General features: G+C 38.5%; 2 protein-coding genes across 3 annotated transcripts in view; one reads left to right on the plus strand and one right to left on the minus strand.

The window, feature by feature from the left end:
* The window catches only part of rabepk (Rab9 effector protein with kelch motifs), a 15556-nt gene extending 4676 nt beyond the window's left edge, over nucleotides 1-10880 (plus strand). For both annotated transcript variants that reach the window (XM_020513393.2, XM_048613736.1), the window contains exons 2-7: nucleotides 4362-4513; nucleotides 5749-5901; nucleotides 6758-6919; nucleotides 7061-7210; nucleotides 7971-8126; nucleotides 9465-10880. In XM_020513393.2, coding sequence (XP_020368982.2) covers nucleotides 4362-4513; nucleotides 5749-5901; nucleotides 6758-6919; nucleotides 7061-7210; nucleotides 7971-8126; nucleotides 9465-9796 — 1105 coding nt within the window. In that variant the 3' untranslated portion in view covers nucleotides 9797-10880. The remainder of the gene's footprint in view (nucleotides 1-4361; nucleotides 4514-5748; nucleotides 5902-6757; nucleotides 6920-7060; nucleotides 7211-7970; nucleotides 8127-9464) is intronic.
* An 853-nt stretch (nucleotides 10881-11733) lies between these two features.
* hspa5 (heat shock protein 5) lies at nucleotides 11734-19509 on the minus strand. Its single transcript, XM_020513392.2, has 10 exons — nucleotides 19385-19509; nucleotides 17715-17864; nucleotides 17401-17632; nucleotides 16905-17039; nucleotides 16143-16255; nucleotides 15825-15979; nucleotides 15508-15743; nucleotides 14295-14532; nucleotides 14014-14181; nucleotides 11734-12615 (listed from the first exon to the last, which is right to left on the minus strand). The coding sequence occupies exons 2-10, from the start codon at nucleotides 17825-17827 to the stop codon at nucleotides 12053-12055; spliced, it is 1953 nt and encodes a 650-aa protein (XP_020368981.1). The 5' UTR covers nucleotides 17828-17864; nucleotides 19385-19509; the 3' UTR covers nucleotides 11734-12052.
* Nucleotides 19510-20504: the final 995 nt, after the last annotated feature.

Raw genomic sequence — 20504 nt, forward strand, 5'->3', positions numbered from 1 at the left:
CTCCGACACTTCCGCCATCTGCAATCCGACCCCACCACCAAAGACATTTTTCCCTCCCCACCCTTATCTGCTTTCCGGAGGGACCACTCTCTCCGTGACTCCCTTGTCCGCTCCACACTCCCCTCCAGCTCCACCACACCCGGCACTTTTCCCTGCAACCGCAGGAAGTGCTACACCTGCCCCCATACCTCCTCCCTCACCCCCATCCCAGGCCCCAAGAAGACTTTCCACATCAAGCAGATGTTCACCTGCACATCTGCTAATGTGGTATACTGCATCCGCTGTTCTCGTTGTGGCCTCCTCTACATCGGGGAAACCAAGCGGAGGCTTGGGGACCGCTTTGGAGAACACCTACGCTCGGTTCACACTAACCAACTACACCTCCCAGTCGCGAACCATTTCAACTCCCCCTCCCATTCCTCAGACGACATGTCCATCCTGGGCCTCCTGCAGTGCCACAACGATGCCACCCGAAGGTTGCAGGAACAGCAACTCCTATTCCGCTTGGGAACCCTGCAGCCCAATGGTTTCAATGTGAACTTCACAAACTTCAAAATCTCCCCTACCCCCACCGCATCCCAAAACCAGCCCAACTCGTCCCCGCCTCTCTAACCTGTCCTTCCTCCCAGCTATCCCCTCCTCCCACCTCAAGCCCCACCCCCATCTCCTACCTACTAACCTCATCCCGCCCCCTTGACCTGTCCGTCCTCCCTGGACTGACCTATCTCCTCCCTACCTCCCCACCTACACTCACCTTTACTGGCTCCATCCCCGCCTCTTTGACCTGTCTGTCTCCTCTCCACCTATCTTCTCCTCTATCCATCTTCTATCCACCTCCCCGTCTCTCCCTATTTATTTCAGAACCCTCTTCCCCTCTGCCATTTCTGAAGAAGGGTCTAGGCCCAAAACATCAGCCTTCCTGCTCCTCTGATGCTGCTTGGCCTGCTGTGTTCATCCAGCTCTACACCTTGTTATCTCAGATTCTCCAGCATCTGCAGTTCCTACTAACCCAGGCTTCAGTGATAGTCTGCTTTCTTTGCCACTTTGGATTCATTGTTTTCTCAAATCATCTTTTCCTTCACATAGAATAGATTTCTTCTCATCTACCATATCTGTCATTAGAAGTTTAAACCATTGATTTAAGTGTAATACATTAATCTCTTACTTCCAAGACAACAAGGGTCTGATGAAGGGTCTAGGCCCGAAACATCAGCCTTTCTGCTGCTATGATGCTGCTTGGCCTGCTGTGTTCATAGGATTCTCCAGCATCTGCAGTTCCTACAATCTCTTACTTCCATTTTGATTTCTTACTTTCAAATCATAAACGCAGTCAATTACTGAAAATAGTCCATGTATCTTCAAGAGCACCCCACAACTTCACAGAACCTTCTGATGTGAGTAGGAAAGGTTCAACATTAAGTTCCTTATTATAAAGATGGCCTTATTTTATTGACCAGCAATCAACAATCAAAATGACCGATTTAATCCCTAGAACTGTTTCCAAAGCATTGTTTGACTAAAAACTTTGGCAGAAACCATAATTGCCAGATTTTAATTTTTATCTGAAACATGAATCCCATTTCTTTTACTTTTTCCTTGTGTCTAGATCACTGTAAGGGGAGTTTCTTCCTCATAGCAATTCTCTTCCCAGCTTGTAAATAGTTCATGAATGGGTGATTTGATCAAAGTTTGTAGCACATTAATCTACCTTTATCCTTCATTTTTGACTGGCCTTAGATTGAGTTTGCATTCTCAGATGTTTTGGGAATACTATGGTTAACTCATCAGTATTATCCTTGCGTGAACATGTTTCTTCTTATCACAGAATGCATGCCTGAAGTCGCTATTTTTTAACAAATTAGTATGTTTTACATGAGCCAATGAGGTGAAGTTAGCCATATTACAACTCCAGTAAATAAAAGGCATGTAGAAAAGTGAATGGATCACTAGAAAAAGTTCACACATCCATGCAGGACCTTTCCATCTTTGTGTCAATTCAGCCACTATCCAAGAAATTAACAACTGTCAACTGACCTAGAAATAACAAATACTACTGTTTACACTACCATAGTCATTAACACTTTCAACCTAGAATATCGCTGTTTGATCACTAAAGCAGTAACCAATTAATATAAAATGAATTAATTCCATACACTGTGACAGCCACGTATTGTGCGGTAATTGTAATACCTCCAATACTATCCCAACTGCAAGCTATTAAATCAGCAGAGATTGGAAGTCAAATCTTGGATTTTTTAGTTTGTGTGATTTATCAAATGGTTATCAGTTATTACTTGGTTGATAGCACACACTCACATCTAGTCTGAGGTTTGTAGGTTCAGGTAACATTCCAGAGTCACAAGCACAAAATCTGGTCTGATATTTGCAAATTGCTGCCTAGCTGGCTGTTTTCTCGGGTGAATGTAAAACTATATAACTAATACAGATTATCTGATCATCATTCTATTACTGTTTGTGGGAGCTTCACCATGAGATTTAGAAGCAGATTCCCTTATTAAAAATCTGCCTATCTCAGCAATGAAGATACTTAATGACCCAGCCTCAACTGCCCTCTGCTGTAAAGAATTCCACGGATTGACTGTGCTCTGAGAGAAGAAATTCCTCCACATCTCTGACTTGCTTCTGTACTTGTTTCCTACATTAAGCAGTTGCTACACGTTAAGAGTACTTTGTTTGCTGCAAAGCGATTTGGAATGTCTCAAGGTTGTGAAACCTGCCATACAATTGCAAATACTTTCTTCTTTATTACTTGCATACACTTACTAAGCTATTGAGGAATTCTGAAAAGGCACTTCAATATATGTCACAGTTGTAGACACTTGAATGGAAGATACTGTCTGAAACTCCTTTCACCTTCTAATGCAAGTTTAAAACAATGAGACTTTTCCAGGTGTGACAATGTTTTTGCTTCCTTTAAATGAAACTGAATACTTTTGGTGGAAAATGCTGACATATTTTAACAAAGTAGTGTTTTACATTATTATACATATTGTTGTTTGTTTTCCATACACACAAATCTCCTGATTCTGATTGTGGTCTCAAGGACAAGGACAAAATGGAGATGAGACACTCACTACCAGGAACTAAAACCAAATGATAAAGAAGCAAAATATTGCTGGAAATCTTGCAAAAACAAACAGAAAATGCTGGAAATATTTGACAGTTTAGGCAGCATTTGTGAAGTTAATATTTTCATTTATTAACCCACAATAAGAACTCGAGAAATGTGAAACATATAACAGTGCTAAGGAGATATGGGGATAAGGAAAGATGGGCAAAGACTAAATTACAAAAGAGATGATGATGCAACCCAAAAGTAATCTGATGACTATGAGACATCACTAAGTCACAACAATATGAGGATAAGCAGAAATCTTATCTGATCTGCCTATCCTTTTCGTTGGTGCAACATCTGCTGGCCAGCAAAGGAAAACTTGGTGGAAATTTCTGATGGAAATGCATTGATATCAAGAATTCTCTACTGTACAAAGGAGCATATCGAATAGTATAGTGGATTCAAACATTTTTCTCTACCGCTTCATAAAACTTACTTGACGAGCCTTTTTACTCTGTTGCCTGATAAAGGTAATAAATCATTTTTACTTGCAGTGCCAAAGCTAACAGGATTTGATGCATGATTTAACAGGACTGTTTTTCAATTTTTGCATATTACTCCTGCATCAGTTGTGTTCAGTCACTCAATTAATATAAGGGCAAACAAGTTGAAGGACATTCTAATGAGTTTCCCGTTTACAATCCTGTATATGAGTGATCCATGGGGAGAGTTTCCCTTTTTTGGTGACTTGTGTCTGCCCTGGTTATCTTGGAGAATGATTTTGTGGCATTCACCAATAGACTGGGACCTTTCTGTAACCTTTGGTCATAGGAGGACACCATCTGTAACTTGATGAAATGAAATCATGATTTAGTTTTATTATTGAACATTTTAGTTTGGGCCATATCTAGTCATGGCAATATAATTGGGCGACCCAGTATGTGCTATTTTTCCATTTCAAAGTAGACCTAACCTCAATACTATGGAATGACCTAAATTGGAGAGAAAGTAAAATAACAGCAATCTTGTAGTGAAAATATTCTGCGCTAAATTTCTCAATAAATGATGGTCTTTATGTGATAATAGAATCTAACAGAACAGGAGGTTAATAATGACACTCTTCATAGAGAACAGATTAGAGGGGCTTAAAGACAATGGCCTGTTTTCACTGAGAGTGAATTTGAATTTCCTGGTTAAACAGACAGCAATATTTGAGATTGTTTGTTTGTTTGTTTGTTTGTTTGTTTATTTCCTCCCACATTCCACCCCCCTCCCTATTCTATAGGTATGCTCTTGTACCAAAAGGGGAGACTCCAGATGTTCGAGTTGGTCACACTCTCACATATGTACCAGATACCTCTGAGGAAGGGAAAGTCATTATAGTTGGAGGAGCAAATCCTAATGGAAGTTTTTCTGATGCCTATATATTAGATCTGGGTAACAACATTGTTATTTTTAAATATTTTGTTTTGCTTGTAACTGTTAATATTTGGTTGATTGAAAATTTAAATTTTATTGATATGCAATTCCAGAATTAACTTTGCTGAAGTTGTTTTTCCTTCCCTCTGCACACAACAGAGATTTTTGCTACTAACTGTGTAATAGTTTGATTAAGAAAACAACATGTTAGCAATACCATTTCACATAAGCTCAGAACTATGATTCCTTGCATTGTGATTTCAGTGTCTGTTATGTTTTTGTTCTGTTCTCCTATGAGAAACCCCTTAGAAAATTAAAGAAATGACCTCATTGTATTCACGTTTTACCGCTATTTGGATTTCCCTTTGTTACCTGCTTTAATAGTTTCATGAGATAGAATAGTTCTGTTGGATTTAAATCAATTCTGCTCTGTGATTTCACAATGATTCTAAAATGAAATGAAATTTTAACTTCCCGTCAGGGAGAATCCAAGACATAACACTAAGTGACACAGTAGAAAGGTTCCAAATATATTACAGTGATGAATCTAGAAGTCATGGGACCTAAAACCAAGGCCACTGGATAACACTGTAAATACTGTATTGTTATCAGGGAGCCAGTTAGCTTGGTTGGCCGGATTGCTGGTTTGCAATGCAGAATGACACCAACAACGTAGGATCAATTCTTGGCTGAGGTCATGATCAAGATACTACCTTCTCAGCTCACTCTGTCACCTGAGGCATGTTGACTCTAGATTAAATTCACCACCAGCCATTTCTGTCTCTAATGAGAGACTATTCCCATGGGACTATGGTGACTTTACTTTTTATTGTTATTGGTTACTATCAGTTACAACATGTAGATATTAAAGTTGTGTATTATATACAGTGTGAATTTATTTCCAACAAAATGTCTTTAAGCTTATATTTCAAAAATGTTCTCATACATTAGACAACTGAGTTCCTCAAAAAGTTCAGTTAATGTTTCTTGGTGATGTGCAAAAGACTCTTGATTGCCTCTGCAGAATGTTTATCCACTTCTGTAATTAAGAATACTTGGAACCTGTTCATTGTCAATTAATATAGAAGAGTATTCTCTTCTATTTCCCCACTTTTACAACTCATTGAGTCATCTTTTGCATTGTTTGTTTTTAGTAGCGGCATTTTAATGGCTGTTGTACCAAATTTCCTCATTGAGATTATCTCTCTTTATTGCTTATAACTACATTCACTGATTTTGTTCCTGATAAATAGGCAAACATGAGTGGAATGTACCAGAGTGGAAGGGGTTACTTCCACGATATGAGCACTCCAGCTTTATTTCAATGAGCAGACCTGGTGACCTCTGGCTATTTGGTGGGGCAAATGAATGTTCAAACAGGAACTGTGTTCAAGTTTTGAATTTCGGTAACATAATATTTAATATGTTGAATGTACTGCTATTACTCAGTTTCAAACAACCAGATTCTTAGAATCCTAATGACTTTTGTATAATGTCAATATCCTTTTGTGATTTATATGTGAGAACATTTTGGAGAAACATGACACCAGAGTGAGGATTATACTTACAAATCTTACATTCCCTCAAAATTCCATACTGCAAGTAAAAAAATACGTATGTAATAGGAAATTTAATAGTACCATTGTGTGATAAACCTTAAACTTTACTTCGCAATATTTTATATTGTTGAAAAATTACATTCATGTGTAAGTTGCAATTTCTGCATGGAATTTAATGTTCTTTATGTATACTGTTAATGCAATAAGTAAATATTTATAATTTTTAAACAGAAAATGAAATACTGAAAAAATGGTCTTGGTTCCAAAACTAATAACTTATGTTTAAGAGGAATGCAAATACAAATCAGGTGAATCAATATCTGAAAAAAAAACCATGCAAAATGATAGCCCATCATCAACTATCTGTGCATTTCAATAAATTGCTTCATTTGCACTTTTGAAACAAATTAAACTCACCACAAAAAGTTCGGCAAACAACCCTTTTGATGAAATTTATGTTCCTACAATGTTCCTTAGCATTTCCATCCTAGAAAGGAAATGTTTAAAACTATGGAATTTCATTCTTACATGTAGTAAATGTTCTTGCTGATTTTTAAAACTTAATTTTACTATGTGCCATGCTGAGGTTGTGTGTTTGTTCTACTCATTTTAATTGAAGACTAATGCCTTTTATTAAAGCATCAAAACAGAAAAACCAAAACAAATAATCGTTCCTTTCACCTGTGTGTGTTGTCTAAATCAGAAACTGGTTTGTGGAGAAGTCCAGCAGTAAATGGCACTCCACCAACACCCCGGACATGTCACGGTTCTACTGCAGCTATTGGAGATTGCCTTTATGTGTTTGGTGGTGGAGACAAAGGAGCAGAACCTGTACCAGATACACAACTCTACGTGTTTGATAAAGGTATAAATAATAAATATGCTGCTACATCATGGCATATGAGAATTTGAGTATTGCAAATGCTGGATAAATTGTCAGTGTTTAGGAACTGACAGTACTTTTTCCCCAATGAAAATACTAATGCAAATACATCTATTTCTTTAGCCACACTTAGCTGGTCACAGCTATCAACAGAAGGAAACCCACCAGATGCAAGACATGGCCATGTGATGATTGCTGTGGGTAGCAAATTGTTCATCCATGGAGGATTAGCAGGGGACAAATTCTTTAATGATATGTATGTAATTGATACAGGTAGGTTCTGCACATAAACAGTTATTTTGAGATATGAAAAAATAAGCTTGTAACAATCCTTATTATTGATTGGAAGTATTTTGGAAATTTTGCAGATTCACAGGCTGATCTGTCCCAGTGCATGGAAACCAAAAGCCAGGGGGCACAGTTAAAGAGATTGTAAACAAATGCAGCAGATAACTCAGTAGCTTTGGGGAAGATTTTGGCAAGGTGGTAATGAATCCAGAAGTGCAGGCTAACTCTCTGGGAACATGGTTTTAAATCCCACCATCCTAGCTGATGGAATTTAAATGCATTTTTTAATATTCACACCATAAAAATTGCCTTAGTAACCATAAAATATGAAATATAACTATTGATTTATTATCAATTGACTTAAAACCTATCTGATTCACAAACGTCCTTCAGGGAAGGAAACCTACTGTCCTTAACTTGTCTGGCTGACATCTGAACCTAGACTTACAACAATGCAGTCAACTCTTAATTGCCTTTTGAAGTGGCGAGTTCAATGACCATTCATTTCAATAACAATTATGGCTAGGCAACAACTGCCAGCCTTATCAGTTTTACCCACATCAAAGAATTAAAAATATTAACAGAAGAAAAAAACCTGGATGGGAATTACAGAAATAGGTTACTATAAATCTAATGTTTTGAGCCCGATCTGAAAGCAAACAATTTTAACTTCTAAAAATGTATCAGTTAAAAATCTAGATACATTCTGAAAAGCTTTTTCATTTTTAATGCATTTGGTGTACAGCTGTAGTTAACATGAGATGGAAAAAAGTAAAAATGAAGGGTGACATCCCAAGAGGCTGTGCAGCTCATTCTGCAATTTATCATGGAAAGTACATCTTCATCTTTGGTGGTATGGATGTCACAGGAGCTTTGAATACCATGTATAAATATCATGTTGGTAAGTGCTTTCAAATCCCTCTGCATTTTCAGGTTCAGTAATTGATTATAAAGTTATTAATTTGAAAATCCATCTGGCAACAAACTAGTCCCAGTAAGTTATGTTAGAATGAACTGTATTTGATTTTCAATAAACTTCATAAGTTACTTCTCCTTGGCAAATGAAAATTGCATTCTGCAGTTGTTCTGTTAAATATTTTGAGAACCTTTTTGTTCAAATATCCAATACAATTTCAGTTTAATTAGTCATATGATAAATAGACATGGTTACCAGTAGTCATAATAAAATGAGGGAAGCCAAACTGACTCAGCCTTCTGTTTTCTAGAATTTTATAATTTAGTTATTACACTCACATAGTTTTGGTTACTTTCTATTGGGCAATTTAATTTTTTTAGAAATCTTTTCCTGCCCTGTTCAATATTTTTTAAGAAATCCACCACCCTGATAATACCACGCTCCATGTGCGAATCACGAACAGGACAGGGGACAGCCGGTTTCCTGGCATTTGCCAAGACAAAATTAAACCTGAAAGAACTGTGGATGTTGGATATCAGAAACAAAAACAGAAATTGCTGGAAAAGATCAGCAGATCTGGCAGCATCTCTGGAGAGAAATCGGAGTTAACGTTTCGGGTCCAGTGACCCTTTTGAAAACACCTCACAGATGCAGCCTAGACCTACTGATCTTTTCCAGCAAGGTTTCCTCCCACAGTCCAAAGATGTGAAGGCAAGCTGGATTGGTTATGCTAAATTGCCTGTAGTGTTCAGGGATGTGTAGCTTAGGTGGGTTATAAGGGGATGAGTCTGGGTGGGATGCTCCAAGGGTCGGTGTGGACTTCTTGTTGTTTCCACACTGTAGGGATTCTTAAAAAAAAATTCTGTTTTTGCATCTGCTCACACTAATTTGTTACCAATCATTGGACAGCATATTACATGCAATGGATAACTTATAAAATTCCATCACCAGTTAATTTGGACATTTTCCTTTCTTTTAGATCTAGTGTTTCTTTCCCTTTGGCTGTTCTTTTATGTCTGCTGTTTATTTTTAAATTCTGGTTTTTGTAACCATGATCACACCAGAGAATGGCAATTTTGTACACTTTTCACTGTACTCCTGTATTCTGATACTTGACTACACATGGCAATAAAATCAAATATATATCTCAGCCATAGTAAGAGTCAGTGTTTAAAAGATACAATTTTCTTTCCCCATCTTGCAGTTTCCTAGCCACAATAGAGATTAAAAAAAAATCATGCAAGTGAACACTTAGGTTCGCCACTTAAACATTCAGTTTTTGAGTTTTATTTTAAATTGCAGACTTTAATTTGTTTTCATTAGAAATGAGCTGCTGGACACACTTGGAATTTGGTTCCTCCCTCCCAACAGGACGGCTGGATCATGCCATGTGTGTGATACCCTGGAAAATAAGAATGGAAAATGACACTTCCACTCCTGCAGCAAACAGTATTGATGAACTGTCATCAAAGGTGAATAAACAGGAGGAATCTAACCTGCAAAGTAAGACTGATGTAAATCTTGCGCCAAGAAATTGTACAGTGGTTCAAAACCAAACAGAGAACATTGTGAATCTATGCTTGGTTTTTGGTGGAATGGACACTCGGGGAGAAATTTATAATGACTGTTTTGTCACACTTATTGATGGGTATTAATTGTGTATCCCTACTCTTAGCATAGTTACCATTCATTTGCAAAACAACTCCCCCAACATGATTTTGTAATAGTAGTGTGGATGCTGGAAGTGCTCAGTACTGGCAGCACGTGGTAAATACCAACTTCTCCAGCAAGAATTTCTAGCCTCTTTAAACTCTACCAATTCATTCTTTCCTTAAAAAGTCTATAATACTAAATATTGTAATGTTTTCCAATCCTCAACTTTTCCTTAACTTAGAGATGTTCTGAAATTATTTTCTGCCCCACTGATAGTGGAACTAGCACACTTAGTGAACAGGACCATGGTACAGTTTATGCTGTGACAAAATATATCCTATATTGTTGAGTCATGCCAATTAACTTAGCCTAGAATTTAAAAGTCTGAAGTAGTGTAGTTAAGAGGCAGGGGTGTTGTTAAAAAATGTTATAAAACTGGACTTGATCTATGATCTTTGAAGATCAGTATCAGGCAGCTCATCCCTCAATACCCCAACAAGGGCAACACCTGAAGGCCAGCACAAGGCCTGTAACCTTTATCCACTCTTACCCACTTGTGCAAGCAGAGGACTAGATCAGTTAAATTTAATCACAAGGGAATAACTTGTTAATCAGTGCAGTGTAGTACTAGTGTGAAGTGCTATCTGAATGTGAAACTCCAAGACATTGTGCAGGTATAAAATTAGTCTTAACGGGTGGGGGGGTCATAGACATTTTATTGAATTTGTAATGTTTGTACCTTACAGAATTGTACATCTTTTTAAAAAGTTGAAATCAATTAAACCTGGAGTATAAAAAGTTGCTTGAAATTGTACATCCTACAGTTTTGTTCATGTGCCTCTTTAATGTCCACAGTAAACTTTGTTCATTCTGGAACAAATACCATTCCAGGGAGTTAGCAACATTGGATTATAGATTTGGCATTAGTCAACTTCAATACCAAGAGTGAGAAGTTTGTTCTTCTATTTCTTTCCTCAGGAAAAAGTGAATGTTATCCTGGAATTCAAGTTAAGCCTCAAGATTCAAGTGTGACAATTTAAAACATTGATTCCAGCACTAATCAGGGGAAAAAAAAAAAATTGCCTGGAAAAAAAAGCCCCTCTGTTACTTAATCTCAACAGGCCAAGTTGAATTGTTTAGAAGCATAAACACCAGTTCTCAATCCAACAAAAACAATTGTCATCTACTTTGTTAGTTGCAGTATCTTGTTGGAAACAGTTATCAGACACTAAATTTTAGCTGTCCTAAATCTACTAGCTACCATGACAGTTTGTCAATGGAACAAAAATATGTTGGTCTGGGTTAATAAACCAAATTTCTAGGGTGAATCTGTCCACAATTTCTAAGCCTGCAGAATTCAACTAGTGGAAGGAACTATTACTTCTCCAGTTTGCCAAAACTTCAGTCTAAAATATTAGGCCAGGTGTCTCAATTTAGCAATTGGCATTTAATTATTTCTTTTGACCAAGGGCAGAAATACAACTTAAATTTGTTATCCAAATCCTTATGTATACTGAGATATGGGAAACTCAAACTTTAGGTTGATCAGAGCAATTTTACCCAAATTTGTATGCATGTATTACTGCAGGCTGTTAGTTCATTCTACTTTATGCACTCAAGGCCCAGACACTTGAGCACAATTTTGCCTTTCACTGCAAATAGGACCTTCCTTACTTTCCTGGTGTTTAAAATCAGCAGTTTTGCCACTGATTTAGTCAAATGGTGGTATGGTATCCAATCATAATAACTTGTTGCATTCAGGCAGACTTGTGCCATTCAATCTTGTGCAGCTGGGATATCATTCATAAACATGCTCAGAAAACAAAAAGGGGTGTTTCAAATGGGTGAGTGTAACATCTATGAATTAAAGACCCTGAACAGGATACATTTGTCAATCTCAGTATTTTCTTTCCAAAACATCTACACCCTCCAGACAAGGTAATGTTTGTATCAAACATAACATTTATTGGTCAATACAGTAGAAAACATTCTACACTTAGACAGACCAAACAAAGGGATTCCAAATAAATAGAAAAATGGGTACTGGAGAACATTGTACTCAGCCTTGACAACTCAAATTTCCAATCAAGCTCTCCCTCTGGCTAACATGCTGAAACTGCATTGGAAAGTTGAGCCTCTTGAGAATTTCAGTCCACTCAAGTGAAAATTGTGCACATACATTCAAGAATTAAGTCCTTATCATTCAGATAAATCTTTCTCAAACACGCCAATATTTACAAAATTAAAGAGTCCTTGGATTACAACTCATCCTTTTCAGTCTCCTCTTCTTCTTCTGGAGGAGGTCCACCTGCACTTCCATACAGCTTACTTATAATTGGCTGAACAATTTCTTCAAGTTCCTTCTTCTTAGCTTTGAATTCTTCAATGTCAGAATCTTGGTGACTTTCAAGCCACTCAATCTTTTCCTCCACAGCTTTCTCAATAACTTCTTTGTCCTCTGTTGACAGCTTTCCACCAAGTTTCTCTTTATCACCAATCTGATTCTTCAGAGAATAGGCATAGCTCTCCAGGTCATTTCTGGCATCAATACGTTCTTTGAGTTTTTGATCCTCTTCAGCAAATTTCTCTGCATCATTCACCATTCTCTCAATTTCTTCTGGGGTCAGACGGTTCTGGTCATTTGTAATAGTGATCTTGTTTTTATTTCCAGTACCTTTGTCTTCAGCTGTAACACGTAGGATGCCATTTACATCTATTTCAAATGTGACTTCAATCTGAGGAACACCACGAGGTGCTGGAGGAATACCAGTTAGGTCAAAGGTACCAAGCAGGTGATTATCTTTGGTCAGTGGACGCTCACCTACAAGAAACAAGAATGATATGGATGTCAGCCTTGTGGCAACGAGACAAGATTATAGAATCATGCAGTGCAGAGGTGCCATTCAGCCTGGAGACAACACTGACCCTCTGAAGAGCATCCTACCCAGCCACCCCACACTTCCCATTGCTAGCCAACCTAACCTGCACATCTTTGGACTGTGCGAGGAAATCAGAGCACCGAGAGGGAACCCATGCAAACAGGGAGAACATGCAAACTCTAGAAGGCTGGATTTGAACTTGGGTCCCTGTGCTTATTTTCTCTGGTTTTTAAAATTTCCATCCCCCTGCTTTAATAGAATGCTTCTAAAACTATCATTCTCGATGTGTTTTTGCTTGGAATAGGTGACTTTCAGTTTACATAATGATCATGCTGTTATTATAATCTGTCCACATTGAACTAGAGTATTATAACACTGCCCATAAGCTGCTTAGTGGTTAAAATACCAGTGGTCTTTTACCTGATATCTATTATTTCAATTCTCGACAGTTCATAGTCTTGAAGATCCATAGTAATAATGCAGAACAAAATTGCAAATTGAACCAATTTAATTATTTTATTGCAAAATTTGGATTTTTGTACTCTGCAATTTACAACACAATTGAAGGTTCTGCAACACAACCCTGCTTGACAGCAGCGGAATCAAAAATCAGTGTACACAGTCAAGGCTATGATCTCAAAAGAAAAAAACTTTTGCAGACCCATCTTGCTACTTTGTGGTTGAGAAGACAACGACAGAAGTGTAGTTAATAATCCCTTGGACAGGGACAGCTGCTGGGCTTTGTTTGGAAGGGCAGTGACATTTTCACATTTACAATTACCACAAGAATTGACAGATAGTCATTGACAGCAACTAAAATAGATTTTTTTTTTTAGAAAAGTGAAATTAGATTGGATACTCACTTATTTAATACTCTCCCAAACCAAGAGCTCCTCACAATACAATTCACCTTACCAGATGATAATTCAATTTAGAATGCTACAAAGATATGCAGTTCAGACAATAGCCAGTGTATGAATGCAGTCAAGTGGTTCTGCTGTTGACATGATGATATACTAGGACCTCTGTCTTTAAAGGTTTCTCAAAAGAGATGAAGCAGCTTATACAACCAGAAGCTGTCAAATATAGTTAAAATTACTGCATAGTCGAAGTCAGAGTGGAAAGTGTGTTTCTGGAGCAGTTATGAAAAAAGATAGTTGAAGAGCTTTCTTTTTTACATCCAGGAAAACTTAGCTGCTTGATGCCCCCTGCTGCAAGTCAGTTCTGCATTATTCCATTCAATATTATGGACTGAACAGCACAGAACATGATGGCAGTATCTCCTTGTAGCAAAGTTCTTATCAATATACAGAAAAAGGTTAAATTAAATTGCAACCTACCTTCATAGACCTTGATTGTTACAGTAGGTTGGTTGTCAGAAGCAGTTGAGAAAATCTGAGACTTTTTAGTTGGAACCACAGTATTACGTGGTATTAACTTGGTCATGACACCACCAACAGTTTCAATTCCAAGAGTCAAGGGGCAAACATCCAGAAGAACAAGATCACCTATATTTTTTTGGGCAAGTAGAAAGCAGCATGTTAGAAAACCAATCATTTCATATGTGAAGTTACTCTGCAGTAAAATCAACTCTAATCATCATACAATTCCTGACACTTACCAGTATCTTCCTCTCCTGATAGAACACCAGCCTGCACTGCTGCACCATATGCCACAGCCTCATCAGGGTTGATTCCACGAGATGGTTCCTTCCCATTGAAAAACTCCTTCACCAGTTGCTGAATTTTAGGAATGCGAGTGGAGCCACCCACAAGTACAATTTCATCAATTTCAGTTTTCTTCAGATCAGCATCTTCCATCACTTTCTGTACAGGCTTCATGGTTGATCGGAAGAGGTCCTGATGGCAAGAAAGGACAATTAAGTTTTCTTTTGTCCTTTATTAGTTTCATTACCTTGTACTTATTTTTAAACAAAATTAAAAAAGTCAAGCTTGTGAAGTTAACAGTAAAGTTATAACTAAATCAAAACTGCTACAAAATGAGTGCTCTAATTCATTCTTCAGGGAGAGTAGCACTGTTCAAATGCCCAGTTGAGGTCAGGCAAACCAAAAATCAAAATTTGATTTTGCTGCACAGCATTCAATTTTCAGTGGCAGAATTTAACTGGTTAGGGCAAGGAACTTGCGCAGTCTACAAAATGTGTTAAAACACATCTTGGATTGTGACAAAGCAAAAATAGTATCTAATCTTCCCACCTTAGACTAAAAACCAGACATTTTTCTGTCTGAAGTTAGTGAAAACAACATTTGACCAGAAGCTCACTTCAGCTTTGGACAAAGACTAAAATGTACAGTAGCCCTCAAGTTTGGACACACTGCACTAAATAAAAAGGAGACTAGACTTTCTGGAAAGCCAGAGTTTGACTTATTCATCTCCCAAAACATTGGGCAATAATCCAAACAAGATTTGCAACATTTCAATGAGGAACCCAAGATAAGTGTTGAGCTGGAAGAACACAGCAGACCAGGCAGTGGAGGAATGGAAAACTGACATTTTGGGTTGAGACCCTTCTTCAGATGTCAGCTTGCTTGTTCCTCTGATGCTGCCTGGCCTGCTGTGATCCTCCAGCTCAACACTTTGTTATTGACTCCAGCATCAGCAGTTCTTGCTATTTCAATGAGGAACCCATCCAGGTTTGTGCATGGATGTGTTTATGAAAGGTTCCAGATTTAGAATGCCCAGTGATATATTTTCTAGAATTTAATAAATGATGAACACCACAGTAAACAATTATCACTGTCCAAGGAACAAAAACATTTATTAAAATACAATCAAGCACAATTTTAAATGAGCTAAATCTGAAGCTAACTCACCATATTCAGTTCTTCAAATTTTGCACGTGTTAAAGTTTCCGAGAAATCCTCACCCTCAAAGAAAGATTCAATTTCAATTCTAGCTTGATGTTGGGAAGACAAACCACGTTTGGCTTTTTCAACTTCACGGCGGAGTTTCTGTACAGCTCTGTTATCCTTTCGAACATCTTTCCCTGTTTTCTTCTTGTACAACTTGACAAAGTGTTCCATCACACGCTGGTCAAAATCTTCACCACCTGATTAAAACTCCTTGTTTAAAAATTAATTCTGACAGGCTATAAGATGTTAAAATGTAACTTATACATTGATAATCTTACCTAGATGAGTGTCACCATTTGTAGCAACTACTTCGAAAACACCATTGTCAATAGTAAGCAGTGACACATCAAAAGTACCACCACCAAGGTCAAACACCAGAATGTTCTTTTCACCCTCTCGCTTGTCCAGCCCATAGGCAATTGCAGCAGCAGTTCTGAAGAGGAAAGAGTAAAATTGAAATCTTACAAACAGGACACTTAAAATTATATATTCCCAACTAGACCATTAACATTATAGACAGATGGAGAGTTTAAAAGTAGTCTATTTTAAGATTAACCAATTTTACTACAGTGAACACCAACAGTTAAAATACTCACGGCTCATTGATGATCCTCATGACATTCAAACCAGCAATAGTACCAGCATCCTTTGTAGCCTGACGTTGAGCATCATTGAAGTAAGCTGGTACTGTTACCACAGCATGTGTAACCTACAAAAGATCAAATGGAGATATTTTAGAAAATAACATTAAAGCCAGTGTGAAATTTCTCCTGTAGATTCTTTAAATACTAAGGAAATTCAAAATGCTTGATCCTACACAGGGAGAGATTTACACTTTTACTTTTTACACTACAATCCCAATTGGTCATGTAGTGGAAAGGCAGCACAAAACAGGCCAATCACTGAAGATGCAACAATTTTAGCTCACTCTTAGAGACAAGCTCATTTCCTAGAACAGGAAAGGTGCAACAGAAGAGTATTATGTCAATTATAATCCAATCTTCATTGAAGTTCAAACAAGAATTGGAGCCATACCTTTTGGGCCCATTCAAGAATCTACAAGCTTTGAAATGCAAATTCACCTGTACTTGCAGCAAATGGGCCTAGATTTAAGATTTATCTAGGATGTGATCAGCATGGATGAGTTGGACCGAAGGGTCCATTTCCATACTGTACATCTTTATGACTAAGCAGGCTAGGAGAATGCTTGTGAATTGCATGTCAATTGAAGACCCTCCAAAACAGTGGATTTGCTTCAGGATGCAGATGAAACAGACAGATTTGTATAAAATTTAGTCATGATTAAACTAAACAAGTATCAATAGATTTGGATCAGAAAATGAATCAATTGCAACTACCTTCTTGCCAAGGTAAGCCTCAGCAGTTTCTTTCATCTTAGTCAATACCATGGCAGATATCTCCTCTGGAGCAAACGTCTTGACCTCACCAGAAATGTCAAGTTGGACATGAGGCTTGTTCTTCTTTTCAATCACCTAAACAAAGAACATGGTAAGTGCATTTGTGCAACACTTGGCTTTTAAAACTCAAGGACTGCAGTCAAATTTGACTGCAGGCCTGACCAGATGACCTACATTACTTACAACACCAGAACCTACTTGTTCTAAAAATTGCAATTGATCAGAAGACACTAAATACTGAAGGTCAGCCATCACGTTTAAAGATGTAACATTAACACTCAGGTCAATAACAAACAAAAGAAACAAATCTGCTCAAACACTTATTACAGGTTTTTTATGCAAACTTGGCTCACAAATTAAAAATTAAAATCACTCTGCAGTAAAAAAGTTATCAAGTCCATGAAAACCCTTGTTTCTCATTTGAGAATCTTATTACCTTAAAAGGTAAGTATTTGACATCTTGCTGTACTGCTGGGTCATTCCAGGTTCGTCCAATAAGACGCTTGGCATCAAAAACAGTGTTCTCTGGATTAGAGGTCAGCTGATTTTTTGCAGCATCACCTATCAGACGTTCACCATCAGGTGTGAAGGCCACATACGATGGGGTGATTCGGTTTCCCTGATCATTGGCAATAATTTCTACACGCCCATTTTTGTAGACACCAACACTAGGGAGAAAAAGGTAGGTGATTTTGCCAGTTCCTGCAAAACTCAAAATTTAAAAGAGGGCAAATCAAATCTCAAACTTACCAAGAATAAGTAGTACCAAGGTCAATCCCAACCACAGTACCAACACTCTCTCTCTTATCATCCTCATCAGCAAAGACACTGCTGATTAGCAGCAGAAGCAAATATCCTCTCATTGTGAATCACGACTTGTGCCCTTAGTGATGGCTACTCCTTAGAGGGAGAAAAATTACAGGTCAACAAATACCACATATCTACAAGTGATACCATTAAAACTCACTTTTACACCAAATTTTCAAATTTAATATTGGAATATCAATGCTATTAATATACTACAAGTTCAAAACTGATACAAAATCCATGATGTGGCAAATAGTAAAAAAGTCTGCCTTAGACTATATATAAAGACTGACGAACAGCTGAACTATGGTAAATATTGGGTCTCCCAAAATGAAGTGATGTTTGCCACAGTTCAGCTGTTCGTGTCCTGCTGCCTTCAAGGGTCAGTGGATATGCACATCACAAGTCCTTCCGATCCTCTGTACTTCAAGATCTTCCTGTTCAGTTTACTCCGTTACTCTTGTTAGGTCTCCCAAAATTAAATGGGAAGGCAAGGGAGTACACTGAACAGGAAGATCTTGAAGTACAGAGAACTGAAAGGACTTGGGATGTGTATATCCCTTGACCCTTGAAGGCCAATTGATTAAAGGTGCCAATCGACTAGTAAGGCAAGGTATTGACAAGACTAAGGAAGTGATTTAAATCTGTAATGTTAGTTAGGTTACAGCTACAACCTATATGCATTTTTGGTCACACTACAAGGGTGGGATCATTACAGTTTGTGAAGAAAAAAGTCACAAAGATCTTGTCCAGGCTAAAACATTTATGTAGAACGAAAATCAGCAGGGGGCATTTTCCTAGGGGCAGGGAAAGCTGAAGGGATACCCGAGTGATACACACAAAGTGATAGGTAGGGAGAAACTTCTCCCCCCTCCCAATCCAGAAGTTGATAACTAGCGGACACCGTTTTAATGCAAGGATCAAAAGACTTCGAGAGAAGATTAAAAGAGAAAAGATAAGTTAAGTTATCTAGAGGCTAGTGGGTGGTAGAGGCAGGAACTATGAGTACATTATGAGCATTTAAAGCGCCATAACATGCATTGCTACGGGCCAAGCGCTGAAAAACGGGATTAGAATTGATGAATACCTGCTGACTGGCGCGGTCATGATGGATCTTTTACCGTGCAGAAGCATCAACTACTTGGTGAACATGTTGCACATGCACAACGGTTCCCAACATAAAACTTAATGAAAAACTTCAAGTTTAGGGCGGTACAAACGTGAATAGCAAATAAATTCCGTTAAAATCAATTCAAGAAGACAGTCAATTAAGCCAGTGCCCCGGAAGCCATTTTACGTCAGCCAACACACATTTCAATCCCAACCGAATCGCCGACTAACAAAGGCCTACTGTACACCGATCGAGAAAATAAAAATACTTTGTGGCTCTTCATTTCTGTTGAGTATAGTTCTACTGATTCTGGACTATTGTTCTCAGATTCGGCAAGGAACAGACTAGCACGGGGAAGCCGGTCCCGCTACGCTCTACCGGATCTGGACTGAAAAACCTTCACTTTTTCCCAACACTAATTCTTCGCAACAAACATGACCGTTCATAATTATTCTATCATATTGAACATCTGTCTATTCAACACCTGCGATTAGTACCTTACCAGCTACTTGCTGCCAACCTAGCACCTCGACAACACGGTCTACTTCAAGGACTCCAACCAAGTCCAGGCGCCCGCTTCAGCCTTTATATAGAATCCTGACTTCCCCGTCGTGGAGCGCCGCGATTGGTCGGTTGCCCTTGCGTTGGAGGCTGTTGATTGGCCAGAGGGAGCACGTTGGCCACTCCGGAGGGTGACACGTACGGGCTTTCGGGGACTCGTCACTGGGGAGAGGACAGCCCGCCCCCTGACCGTATGTCGCCTCCCCATTGGACTAACTTTGAACAGATCCAGCCCAATAGACTTCGGGAGTCTCCAAGGCCCCAATTGCAATTGGGTCGTTTTGTTGTCAATCATTAGCGTCATCACCATCACGCCCACCTCCGCTTTCTAACGGCCGATTGCGTGCGTGTTGTTTCATTCCGCAGCACCACCCTTCCCCCAATCGTTACACATGTTGGTTTCTGGAATATTCAGCGCCTGGATGATGTTTCTTTCCTGTTTGTTTCTGATGCATCTCATGGTCTAGAGTTCGCGTTTTCTCTGAGCTCTGTTGGTGTTTAAGTGAATGTAGTCCCGGTGTGGTTTCGCTTTCTGACATTGAAATTCACTCCATTGTCTGAACAGCGTTCAATCTGAGATGCCCTTGGCATATTCTAAATTGTTAGGCCTTTCTGCCCTTGTAATTTAGGCGTAGCCAATAGTGAAAACCGGGAGCCTTGGCTGAAATGTTCTGGTCAGAAAATTTCACGTAAATTTATGCCCCTTCAATTCATGAAGTGGTTGGACGAAAAGTTCGCCTTTACCACAGCTTTTACATGAGGAACCCAAATATTGAATTGCCAACCGATATACATGTAGAATGGCCGCTTGGTTAAATATCAGATAACAATAAGGGCGTTTTTGCTCAGTTACGACCGGTCAGGCAAAGATGACGGGGAAAAGCAAGCCAAAGTATTCATATTGGAATTCTACCAAATTCTAGTTTGAACTTGTCCAGCAGATTGCAAACAACAAAACTAAACTTTGGTAATATGGACAAGCTTGGAGCTGCTAGAACATTTTATATGAACAGTTTTGGACCCTGCATCTAAGGATCCAAAGGAGTTACAAGAAAGATTCA

Source organism: Rhincodon typus, chromosome 28 (assembly GCF_021869965.1).
Source record: "Rhincodon typus isolate 14 chromosome 28, sRhiTyp1.1, whole genome shotgun sequence".
Taxonomy (NCBI): Eukaryota; Metazoa; Chordata; class Chondrichthyes; order Orectolobiformes; family Rhincodontidae; genus Rhincodon; species Rhincodon typus.

Excerpts from the sequence above, each read along its gene's own strand:
- hspa5 (XM_020513392.2), bottom strand. The coding sequence starts at position 17,827 with ATGAGAGGATATTTGCTTCTGCTGCTAATCAGCAGTGTCTTTGCTGAT. Across the intron at positions 15,980-16,142 it reads ATGAGGATCATCAATGAGCC|AACTGCTGCTGCAATTGCCT; the intron begins GTGAGTATTTTA and ends TTTCCTCTTCAG. Across the intron at positions 12,616-14,013 it reads AACAATCAAGGTCTATGAAG|GTGAGCGTCCACTGACCAAA; the intron begins GTAGGTTGCAAT and ends TGTTTCTTGTAG.